General features: G+C 41.9%; 1 protein-coding gene across 1 annotated transcript; it reads right to left on the bottom strand.

Moving 5' to 3' along the window:
- Positions 1-567: 567 nt before the first annotated feature.
- On the bottom strand, positions 568-12,759 carry Pgant7 (N-acetylgalactosaminyltransferase 7). Its single transcript, XM_080266216.1, has 10 exons — positions 12,701-12,759; positions 12,346-12,569; positions 11,890-12,056; positions 10,501-10,708; positions 8,930-9,224; positions 7,289-7,491; positions 6,936-7,080; positions 3,417-3,515; positions 2,422-2,547; positions 568-760 (listed from the first exon to the last, which is right to left on the bottom strand). The coding sequence occupies exons 1-10, from the start codon at positions 12,701-12,703 to the stop codon at positions 620-622; spliced, it is 1,611 nt and encodes a 536-aa protein (XP_080122342.1). The 5' UTR covers positions 12,704-12,759; the 3' UTR covers positions 568-619.
- Positions 12,760-13,143: the final 384 nt, after the last annotated feature.

Here is a 13,143-nt window from a genome sequence, read left to right as displayed (position 1 = left end):
CTGATTTACATCCTGAAACTCACACAGGCTGAATATGAGAACCTGTCCTGAACAAAAATTCCTACCAAGTACCATAACGTAAAACTGTCCAACTGGCTCAAAGTATTCCTTTCCCCTGTGATTTCTAGTACAAATATAACAGCATCACAGTGCCAGAATAGTTGTATAAATGAGTATAGACTGTGTGAACCATATGAGTGAGTATAAATTGTGAGCATCATAAAGTAAGATATATGTGTTCATTCAAACACTTTTTCTACCATTGCTAATTTGCCATGAGCACAGAAGTGGATGTAAATTGTGAACCATTTCATGACTATAAAAAGCAACACAGAGAGCAACATTCGAAACCCAGTGATGTGATATTCAGACCCAAACACACTCTTCACAATAACATCCAAACGTTTCATAATCATTCACTTATAATATGGGATGATGTTACTGTTAAATAATGTACACCTGAGTCACAGGGAAAAATGAATATTGTGAAGCCACGGTACCAAGCAGTAAAAATATTCAGTACATTAAAAAACCAACAACTGTACTGCAACATGTGTAAATTCCTAGTAATGGTAGTGAAAAAGGAAAGAGCAAAAACTTGCTACTGTGTGGCAGAGGTTCACCATCGAGGAGTGATCTGTTTAAAGGTCCACTTTTGGTAGTTGTTGATTGGGTCACAAGGCAGGAGAGTCAGCTGGTTGTTCTGTGGATGCAGAGCCACACACTTCCCTAACCGCTTGTGCAGCAGCACGTGATTTTTCTGAGGGAATATAATTAAGCATTAACAACACCTTAAACTTTCTTGGCCAATTGTAACAGCATGTGGTTCTTCTGTAGGTACATGACAACAAGTACTAGCAACATTAAAACACCCCTGATAGTACCATCACAGCAGCTCTGAATCAGACACCCCTACCATGTCCTCACCACAAACTTTCTGATTGGTATAAGCACTCTGAAGTCTGGGAAAATGAATAAAAATCTAAAAACCATTTTGCTGGTTATGTTTTGACATAAAATTATTAATTTCAGCATTACCTGCATCAACACTATACATGACTGTGGAGAAGGATGTCTTTACATGGTGGCACTGATATACAGTAATCCCTCTAATATCCGAACGCCCAATATCCGAACATCCCCACTAACCGGACATAATCCTCCTGGGATCCAATATTCCCAAAATGGGCCAAAAACTGCAAAAAATTCGAAAAAAATCTGACTTTTTTTCCCTCCCATAATTTGAAATTCCCGCCTGGCGCCAAACAGCTGTTACACCACGGTCCCTTCACCCCTTCCTTCCTCCCCCCCCCCCCTCCCCTGTCAGGTTGCCATTTGGTATTTTTCATTACCAAGTGTGGGCCAATTTGGTAATGCATTAGAATTCGTTTGGTAATGCATTAGAATAATGCATTACCAAATGGATTTTTCACATGTATGAGGATACACAGGATGGAGATGGTGGATTGTTTGCTCTCTCTGATTAATCTGCTACCCTACATAGTGTGAAAATAATCAACATGGTGTTAGTTATAAGGAGAGTGATTACATGTATTTCCACTTGTATATATAATTAGTGAAGAATATATGCTAGCTTTACGAATTTGGTAATGAAAAGTTATATTTGACAATGAAAGTTGAGGAGATTGGTAATGTGGCTGTTGCGATCTGGCAACTCTGTTACCCCACCAACATCAACAGTCACAGCTTAACTCCGATGGAGAGCAGATACTCATAACAGTGCAAGCCACAGGTGCTTGTTTTTTGTGAATAAACAGTGAATAAACTGCAATACCTTGCCACTAGAACATACAGGAATTTACAGTGTTGTGCAGTGTTAAGAAATTAGAATTTAGAGTGCAGAGGATTAACTGTGGACTGCAAACTGGCGGTTCAAACCAGTCCAAGACCAAGGGACTTGTAAGTACCCAGAATGTTTAATATTGTATAAACTCACCTCTAAAACCTCATTTTATGGTTCTTTTGCATTTATTTCAGTCTTTTATGTCCCTTATTGGTGTGATTTGGGTCTTAAATAGGTGCTATGCATGTCCAGAGGGAGTTGTATAGGTGTTTTTCAGAGTTAGGGTCCATAAGTACTAGTCCATAAGCTGGGGCCCAATATCCGGACAGGACCACTATCCGGACCTGCCTATGGCTCTATTGATCCGGATATTGGAGGGGTTACTGTACTGTAATCAAAGTGGATTCTCTGTCTGGTTATACTTATGCCCCTCAACTTCCTCCTTATCCACCCAATGGTGTACGGTGGATTGCAGGAAGTGGACAACTTCAGCCTGCAGCCCACCAGGTTCATATTTCAGATGACCCTGGGGCTAAAACAACAACAACAACAACTACAACTACTACTACTACTACTACAACATGTGTAAAGAAATTTCTCACTCACACCATACCCACCTCATCATACTCCCATGATCCATCCACAGTACCCAGTCGACAGAAGATCAGCTTCACCCCTTGGCTGTCTGCATCAACACATCGCTCACCCACACCAAGCTGACCTTCCTTGTTCAGACGGATTAACTGCAGAACAATTTATCATCAACAGTCACTGTTGTCTTCATCATTATTATTATCATTATCATCACCATTAACCTAACTCTATTTCCCTCCATCACTGTCATCAACATAACTGTTTTTCATTAACAAATTAAGAAAAGGAAAGTAATAAAAGAAAAGATTATCATCAGAGTGCCTAATCAAATGTTGTTGTCATCATCATCATCATCATCATCCTGTCTTTTTTATTTCCTCCACCAAGTGTTGGGGAGAGGCAAGATCCTATGACAGGGAAACAGAAAACATGAAATTGGGAGAACTATCAACAGCATGTGGAGTGAAATGGGTCCCACAATCATTCACTTATCGACTAAGCCTTCAGAATACTGGGTCCACCTAACACCTATAACCATCTTCACTATTTACCATTCTTTTCTTACCCCTTCAGCACGCACTGAGAAGAAGCCTACTTGTAGTGGTGCTGTGCAGCCTGGGTGGAGCAGCTCTGACATCCACCCACGAGCTAAACCTCTTCCTGTTTCCCTGCTCCTCACCCTGGAAAGGAACTTGTCCAACCCTGGCAAATGGCAATGTCTAGCACAAGGGGGTTTTGGTTTCCTAATTGGTATGTGCTTTACTATACCTATGGGACAGCCTCACACAAGCAGTTGCTTACCTGTGGTCAAAGAGTCTACTCAGTCAGATAGACTGGGGTTAGGCAACATCAAGAACTCCCTCACAAATCTCTCTCCATTCGCCAGCACGACACACTGAGTGTCACCTCCCTCAATAACCATATTACTTTTTCAACACAGACTTTCAAAATACATAAAGTAAAAACAAAACCAGAACAAATATAACTTACCAAGACAATGCATTGGCCAAGACCTTACCTGGTTGTTGCCAAAGCCATGACAGTGAGCCACCCCCATAAGGCTGGGTGCAGCATGACCCATTGTGTCCAAGCACTGGGATGTGGCACCATTACGCAGCTGCATCCACAAGGTACGGAAAATCAAAGTGAGCCAAAGCCAGAGTCAGCGAGAAACAGAACCACTACCCCTTTGAAACCAGTGATGTCATTTTTTTCCCTCTGCTGTTAAGCCATTCAATCTAATGACTATCTCATTCTTGCTGCCAGAGAGTTTATTCAGTTTTGATTAATTTTTGGAACTGGAGAGCTTACATAGGGTTAACAAGAACTCCTTTATTTTACTGTAGTTCCATCCTAAGTTGACTAATATCATCTGGAAGTAGCAATAATAAAACAGAAAAGACATCACTGGTCTGAAGGGGTAAACAGATGATTTAATTCAACAACAGGAGAGCCATCTGGTACTGAAAGAATTAAAAAGGGCTGCATCCATCCCTTTCAGTTCAAAATGTCTCTCCTAAGATGAACAATGAGCAATCCTGTCTGTGGGTTCCAAAATAAAATAAATAAGACGTCCTTGCCCTTCAGGGTTAAGGCTAAAGAAGTTACTGCACACACATGCCAGGCCATAATAGGAATCTCTCACCACCAACAGCTGCTCTAAACATTTGTCTAGTAAGAGATAAGTCAGTCTAGTTTGTGTCTACTTAAGCCAAGCCTCAGCCGTTTAGTCAGACTCTGTCACATTGAAGTCAGTCTGTTTTCACCTGATGGAACTGAGTCACTCCCACAACTTGAACAGAAAGTCACATTTGCCTGAAATCTGAAGAGCCTTAGTTATGAGATAGGAATGAGTTGCCTTCGTTAAATATCAAACTAAACCTTATATTTAACAACACATGGCCATCAAATGAGCAGAAAGGGGTTTGGGATTTGCATCAGGTGTGAACAATACACTTCAGTTAAGAAGGATTATGAAAATGGCAGGTTATTTAAAAAACATAAATCAAAATTTGTGTTGAAGTAGCTAATTCCAAGGCGAGCTAAACACAATTACAACACTGTACAGAAGAGAAGTAACACCACGAGAGTTTAAAGGAAACATCAAGTGAAAAAGACGTGAAGTAAAGCATGAGTCCTGTAGTTAAGAAAGTATAAGTCAGGCAATCAGAGAGAAAAAATACCGCCAACATGCCACCCCACCAACAGCTACAACCATGTCTGTTGCCTTACTTATCTGTGTCTTTTCTACACTATACTCTGTTTTGTTTCTACAGCAACCAGCCTTCCTATAAGTGATGAGCAAGATTCCTGATTGATGATAATATAAACAACTGTCTTCATCCTTGATGCCATATAAACTACAGTACTAAACTGGAACATCCGAGTAACTGATGTCACAATACCTGTACTGATTTTGTATACAAGTTTCTATTTGATGAAATATTTTACATACAGTAATGTATGGCATTACATTTCGTCACACATCTTTCTGTACAGATTTCTCTAAACAGAAATCAACAACTATGAAAAATACTGGTTTTATCTCCTATCAAGCACTGTCTATCAAATATTTTGACACCTGAAGGCCTTGGTCATACATGCAGAGGTAAGCCCTTTTTAACACACTGATGGCAACTTTCAACAGCAACTCTGGTATGTATAACAGTCACACCCTGGACGCTGACAGTGCAAACGTGGTTGAGTCCCCTACTTTGAAGCATTGTAAACCAGCTACCATTAAGCTTTTGGTTTCACACTACTTCCATACTAGTACTTCCAATGGACAACAATGACCATCCACCACATACACTTTAATAAAATCAATCAAGAATCTGGCAGGACCTTGTCCAAGGTTTTAGCACAAAGAAATGTCAGTACCTGTATGAAGCTCGAAAATCCACCATCCCAAAACCCTTATTAGTGCTGCAGTCAGGTAAATACTTGTCCATTACCTTTGATGTTGAAGCAATCTGTGGTACTGATCAAAAGAGCATGTTGTACAAGTTAAAATACTAGCTGTGGTAGCGAGACTTGTGCAACTGGGTGTGTGATGTGTTACCTGACTGGTGTCCCCCCCTAGCATGTCCCCCATACAAGGGTACGTCTCCACCACAGTGGGGGCATCCTGGCCGCCTGTGTCCCAGCAGAAGTCACCCGCCATACTGCGCAGCTAAATGTCATTAAGGTGAGATGTCCATCAGTCAACAGGTGGTTAAACACAGTAAGGCTGGATATCCTTTGGTTATAAGTGAGTAAAGCATGGTTTCTATATGTCAGTCAGATAATGTCAGTAAGTCTGAGTGTCCATCTGTCAACAACTAAAGTGGGGATCATTCTTTGGTCTAAAGAACCTCCCTTGCATCTCTTCCTTGACAGCTTCTTCATGTATATTACATAATAAGAATATCTTGTATATATGAGAGAGATACTGAGGCATTATCACCATCCTAGCCACAGGTCCCATTTAAAAAAAAAATATTCAAAAATATTAATCCTTTAGATACGATGGTCCGTGGGGATGGCAGACCCAAGAAAACTGTCAAAATGTTGCTAAAAAATGAAATTGTTAAAATGAATTTGTGCATTGCCTTTTCTGTGTTCAGCGGAACAGGGGGCATCTGTATCAGTGAAAAACAGTTTACCAGACCAATATTTTGTGCTGTAAAATGCTGTACAGTATTTTGTCTTCCCCCACACCCGACCGTAGTCAAACACCATATATAAAGGATTAAGGAGTAACATGAAATTATATCACGAAGGAAGAGGTACAATACTTGAAAGCCTCCTCAGCCCAAGAAAACAACAACTGGCAGTAACCTGTATGGTTCTTTCATGTGACTTCCCCACTGGTTCTCACATGTTACAAAGTTAGATCCCACACTACTACTCTAAAGTTATGCATTATTCCCTGATAAAATGATGCTAGGAATATACAATCTAACATTCACCACATAACAAAAATTGACATTTCAAGCATATGAGGTGAAGCAATATACACTACCTAAATCTAAAAAGTTTCACCAAAATGAAGTATGTAGGCCACTAGTTTATTCTTGACAGTAAATACACCATATCCTTACAACACCATAATCATCCATGTCTATGAATTATCAACTGCAAGTTATTATCAGATTCAGATACACTGGATCTTACGTAACCTTAAAAGGGCAGGAAAACTGAAGATATAACAGCACAGTAAGCGACTGAGACTGACAAGGATAGTATGGGTGAGGTGGTTGAAAGGAGAAGGATTGGGAGACCAAGAAAGAGGAGGAAAGCAAGAGTATGTAAGGGAGAGGGGGGCGTTGTTGGAAGAAGGGCTGTTACAAAGCATACTGAGTAGGGACACGTATGCCTGCAGGTCCTTTTGTTAAGCCTTGGTATTGACTGGGTGGGAGTTTGGCTACAAGTCCGTTGTATCAAAGGGAAGACGAAGTGAAAGAAAGGGAAAAAAAAAATTAGAAGACAAGAAAAAGAAGAGAAAGAGAAAAAGAAACAAATGAGAAGAGATAAAGTTAAACCAAGCATCACCTACCTCTCCCCAGTGTATGTTGGGTGGCAGTTCTGGGTATTTGCGCACCATATCGTATGCCACGTTGTCCATGTACCACTGGAAACTCTTGCATCCCAGTCGTTGTTTCAGCTCTAATTGCTTGCTGATGTCTCCCATGTCTAGGTACCTGTGTATAAGTAAAATGCTCTGGTGGGGAATTATTTTAATTATTTGGATATATTATTCAGTTATTATTATTGCCACACTAATGAGGAAGCAAAATTAATATGGACAGAAATGGATGGAATGAAATAAACAAAAGTTAACAGCATTCATCTCTCCCCATCCTGTCATGCACATATGCACACACATGTAAAACAAACAGTTACACTCACTTTGCCAATGGCTCTCGTGTATAAAAGTACTCTTTGTATTTGTCATCGAACCACGTCTCAATGACCCGTTTGTAGTTGATGGTGATAAGTGGCCCCTTCTTCTGCTCTGCCAGCTTGCCGAAGTTATATGGCATAAAACCTCGGTACACATGACCCACACGCGAACATGGTACCCACTCTATGCTGCCTCCACATTGCCAGATCTACAAAAGGCAAAAAGAAATTCAGCACATCATCTTTATAATTAATTTTCTAAAGTGTCTTTTTTTACTGTTAGGTACAGAGTTGTTGTTGCTTAATCCCAGTCTGTCTCAGCATGCGCACCCATCACCACATGTAAGGAGTTAGGACGTCCTGCAGGTACAGTACAGTGAATACATCATGTAGGGAATAATGCCTCCTTGTGGTAGACAGCACCTCGCCAGGGCCAGGCCAATGACCCCATGGCAAGGTGTAGGGAAACATGAGAAAGTCTGACTCCTGAGTAGATGTCATCACTGCTCCATGCAGAACATGCAGCACTGCTATGCACAGGCTTGTCATCAGTGCCATTAGGTCAACAGTAAATACAGAAAAACTGCCTACACAGTTCCAATAATCCATCCAACCAATCCATCCATCATCCTACATTGCCCCATGAGGGGCGTAAGAGCCCGGGATTAGGCATATTGGTCCTGACATTTAAGATAACTTTGACCAGCCTCACTCATCCCTGAGTGGCATTATGTGTGCAATAAACCCCAACCACCCCTTGGAAACGCACAGGCTCAATCCAATCGGAGCTCCTTAATTACCCACTAAACCACAAGGCGCCATAATTTGGATATTGGTTACCACCCAGTGTAGTAAATGGTTTCCTGGTGTACAGGAAATCATTTGGCTTGTCACTCAGTGTAGCGTCATCCACAGGCAGAAAGAAGAGGAAAGGATAAATGAAAGAAAGACAGAAGAGGGAGTGTAAAGTCACCTGTAGACAGAAGGAAAAAGAATGAATGAAGGACAGAAAGACAGAAGAGGAAGGAAGGAAGAGAGGAAAGGGCAGACACCCAGAGTAGCACTACATCAAGTGAGTGGATGGTGAGCACCCCCACCGACCACACAGCTGATAATTATATTGCTAATCTTCCATTATACTTCAATTTATGGTAGCAGCTGTAAGGAAGAGGCTATGAAATTTTGAAGAGGATGAACCATAACATGCCTGATCAAGAAAATAAAACAATGTCCGGGTTGCAATAAGGAGATAATACACACATTGGTGGGGCTGCAAGAAAGAAATAATAAGCCTCTAAGATAACAAAAAAGAATATACGGTATGCTGAAAGCCTTGGGTTATTTCCTCAATCATTCAAACTTTCAAATGAGACTATCTGTGGAGTAACAGCAAATGAGCCATAATCAATGTTAAGAAAATGGAGGTTAGACAATGGGTGTTTTTGCCATCACGGCCCATCTTGAGCAATGTCATAAAAATAATATGGGACACTCCACGGAAGAACTTTGAAGGTACCATGTGTCTTATTCACAAACCACCATTATCTTTGTTTCAATACTGACACATTCAGTGTTACTCCATGGAGCTCCTCATATGTGGAACCAGATAAAAGAAATATCACAAATACAGTAGTAGGGAAATGTTACCTTAAATGAGAGCTCGAAGTTTTCGCCACCCCATACAAGGAGACCTGGATCATAAGCACCCAGGCTGAGGAAGTACTCTCGGTTGATGGCAAACAGGCCACCAGCGTGGGTTGGAGCCTTGTATGGCGCACTCTTGTGTGTTCTGCTACGCTCAATCTCCGGTGGCAGCTCTGTCTCCTTATACAGCATACCCCACTCGAATATGCCTCGGAAGTTTGTCCCAGCACCATAGACAGGACGGTACTCGAAGGTGTTGTGGTCGATGCCGTCTATAACTGGTACTGTCATGGTGTGTCTGGAAAGATCAAGGAAGTCATTCAAAGCAAGTACTGTACCATCATGATCACCATCAATGTCAACATCATCATCATCATCATGGCCTTTTTCCCCACCTAAGGCTGGGATAAGGCAGGATCCAGAAACAAAGAAAAGGAAAATAAAAACCTGAGAACTGTCAAAAGCATTATCATCATTATATAGCACCACCATCACTATGATCACCACAATTATTATTAATTATTTTTTTTTCTTTTTTTTTTTGCTCACTGGCCATTTTAGAAGAAAGTAAGAACTCATTAGTGTCTACCTCCAGACACCAGTAAGGTTCTGGTCTATGGCGAGTATGGCCATGCTACTACTGTACAGGGTAAAAACATTTTCAATGCATTGCTCTAATGTTTCACTCGATGTAGTGCTGCTCTCGGGTGTCTGCCCTTTCCTCTCCTCCCTCCTCTCCTTCCTTCCTCTTCTTTCTTAACTTCATTTTTTCCTCATCCTTCTGCCTGCAGGTGACTTTTGGGCATGTGGAGAGAATGGAGAATGAAAGACTGACTAAGAGGGTGTATGTAGGTGAGGTGGAGAGAGGGAGAGGGAGGGGTAGACCGAGGATGAGGTGGAGGGATGGAGTTGAGAGGTACATGAGGGAGGGGGGAGTGAGTTGGGGGGAGGGTAGTCAAAGGGTGGGTGACAAAGCAACTTGGAGGCGTTTTGTCTGCAGCCACCCTTTGCGGGATTAGGGCATCGGGCTATAGATAGATTGAAAGATTTTGTCTTTCTTTCCTTTTCTTCTGCCTATGGGTGACTCTACACCGAGTGACAAGCCAAATGGTTTCCTGTACACCAGGAAACCATTTACTACACTGGGTGGTAACTATATAACCAAATTATGGCACCAGGTGGTTTAATGAGTAATTAAGGCGCTCCATTCAGATTGAACCGGTGAAGGTTTATATCCAAGGGGTGGTTGGGTTATTGCTCATGAACTGCCATTCAGGGATGAGTGAGGCTGGTCTCTCTCATCTTAAATGTCAGGACCAACATGCCTAACCCCGAGCTCCTACGCTCCTCGTGGGGCAAGGTAGGATTGGATGATGGATGGATAGACTAAGCATCATTTGTTGCATACTGTGGAAACATAACAAGATAGCTGATCATTTTGACACCAAGTTCAGTCCTATAAGGTTAGCAGTTTTTCGGAAGTTTTTTCTTGTGTACAGATGTGTGGGTACTAGAGCAGCTGCATCCAAAACTGTATGCATCCCTTAGTTCTGATAATTTAAGAAGTGACCAACCTGTCCTTGTATATGGGTGCCAGCAGGGGAGCAAGCCAGTTCTTGTTAACCTCACAGTGTGCATCAAGGAACAGCACCACCTCCCCCCGCGCCTCCTCCGCCCCAGTGGTGCGGGTGCGGATCAATCCTGCACGCTCCTTGTTACGCAATATCCGCACTTTACCACCCCACCGTGCTATGTAGTCATCCAATGGGTCTTTTAGGGAAGCTGGAAAAAACATAGAATATTATACTACAGTCACTTATTATAGCAAATCCAAAATATCATTACAAGTTTTTTTTTTTTTTTCTATACTACAATTTTCAGTGAATAAAAGTTACCTAATAAAGTTCCATTGTAACCTATGAAGGTGATGTGTCAGTTTCTCCTAATTTACAAAACCAACTGTGTGTAAAAAGTAAAAGCATTTTAGAACTAAGAAACATCATTATAACCAAGTGTGAAGGTAAGTCCCCAAATTTTTATAAATTCTGAAGAACGATGATGACAGAATGCTAGCCATTCTGTATCACTGTTACTTACATCCGTACAGTGTGATGCAGTCTAATCTATCTATCTATTGCCAGACGCCTTAATCCCTCACTGGGTGGCCACAAACAAATCGCCTCCATGTCGCCCTGTACCTCACCATCTCACTGCCCTCCCCCCAGTTCACACCCCCATCTCTCATATATGGTATCTCTCCACTCCATCCTTCCATGGAGTGGAGAGAAAGTGGAGAGGGATAGTGGTTAATCACATGTAATAATTAAAGGTGCTTCATATGTGACAACTAAAATTTAAGTACAGTACTTGCTTACTCATCTCATCTTATCTCATCAGCCGTTTGAGTGTCCACTGCAGAACCAGCCTATCCCGACCGAAGTGGGGACGATACAGCCAATGTATCTCTACCAAGTGGCTTAGGCTGTCTGGTAGAGACTGTATGTAGGGTGAGAAGTGCTTGTAAGTGTAATTGTTGTGTTGGAGTGGCTTAGGATGTATGTGTAGTCTGTGAACCAAGTGTAATCGACCCACGCAAGCCGACTGGGTGCAAACATATTTTACAGTATGCGACACTGGTTTAACCACAGCACTCCTTGTGTCCGTTAATGCAGTACATGGCATGAAGAACCCTCCCAAAGTTTATTATCCTGGCAGGGCACGAACCCTCGTTCTTCAGTGTACAAAAATGCACACTTTACCACTGTACCACTTGCTTATATTACTGTGTTATATCCAAACAATCATTGGGGTTTACTGCTCACATAATGCCACTCAGGGATGAGTGAGGCTGGTCACTCTCATCTTAAATGTCAGGACCAACTTGCCTACCCCTGGACTCTTATACTCCTCGTGGGGAAATACAAGATTAGATGATGATGATGATGAAGAAAGAATTACTGTACCTTTGTCACTGAAGTCATCTACTAGAAGTACTTCCTTGAGGAACTGTGGGGGGGAGCGATCAATGACTGAGTGGACTGTGCGCATGAGGGTGGAAAATCCCTCATTGTGGAACACTATCACAACACTCGTGGTGGGCAGGTCAGTTGGGTAGTCCCAGTGTTGGCATCTGTGCAAAAACAACAACCACAGCATTAGAAAACTTAAACACTGCATCAGTAAAAACCAAAATGTTACAAGCTACTTCAAGCTTTTCACTTCTTCATACAAATGACAGTTTTCATTTTGATCTTACCATCCCATGACAATTTTATTTAGCTAATTATACATTTCATGAACTGGCACATCTTAATCCTGGAAGATGTGACCACAAACAAACTGTAGCAGCATGAATAAACTAACCATTACCATGATTTATGAGGTTGTCAACATATAACTACAATATAAATGCGACTCACTCTGGATTTCTAGTGTCAGGTATGGCACGGTCCATGGCGATATCATCTGACACCACCATGTTGATGCCGTACTCACTGATGGACTGTGACCCTTCATTCTGCTTGTTGGGTGGCAGGTGGTACGCCTTACCCCCCTCACCTGGACCACTGCGCGCTGGGATATCCTTGGGTTCAAAGTTGCCAACCCCTTCTGATACATACCGTACTTCTTGTTTCATTCTGCTCTGAAAGTTTTAAAAATAGAGTAATGTTGTATGACCTAAATACTGTACATCATCATCATCATCATAAACTCAAATGCCCGACTCCCATCCACCTACAAATACCTGGATAGAAAGCATCATTTAAAACTAACCATGAGAGCCCCTGGTGACCTGAGTGAGGGAGCATCGGGTCCATGTGATGCTAGGAGTAGCAGGACCCCCACCGCCACCACCAGCCCCACCACCACCTTCAGCGCTCGACTTCGACGCATCTGCACCAGCCGCATCTTTGTCTTCCTCTTATGCTATGGCCATTACTTCTCACTGCCATGTACAGTAGATAAACAATATAAATAAATGACAAAAATAAATTTAAAAAATAAATGGTGCAACATGACCCCAACTGCTTCCACCACCACCTTATGCATACAATTCAAAGAAAATTAAGTGAGGAAGATAAGAACAATACGAAGCCCAAAAGCTGTTGCTGTTCTTCTTGTGGTGGTCAAAGGTTCATCTGCATGTGAACCCTGTGGACTGCACAGAAGTGGCCACTTCAGCTGGGCCCTCCCCAAATTCTTTTGTTGAAGTTATA

Source organism: Coenobita brevimanus, chromosome 19 (genome assembly GCF_032717465.1).
Source record: "Coenobita brevimanus isolate Jiangsu-jjx chromosome 19, ASM3271746v2, whole genome shotgun sequence".
Classification (NCBI taxonomy): Eukaryota; Metazoa; Arthropoda; class Malacostraca; order Decapoda; family Coenobitidae; genus Coenobita; species Coenobita brevimanus.
Note: the sequence above shows the minus strand (reverse complement) of the source record. Positions and strands in the feature narration are given on the sequence as shown.

Excerpts from the sequence above, each read along its gene's own strand:
- Pgant7 (XM_080266216.1), bottom strand. Across the intron at positions 10,709-11,889 it reads AGATGACTTCAGTGACAAAG|CTTCCCTAAAAGACCCATTG; the intron begins GTACAGTAATTC and ends TGTTTTTTCCAG. Across the intron at positions 7,492-8,929 it reads ACTTCGAGCTCTCATTTAAG|ATCTGGCAATGTGGAGGCAG; the intron begins GTAACATTTCCC and ends TGCCTTTTGTAG.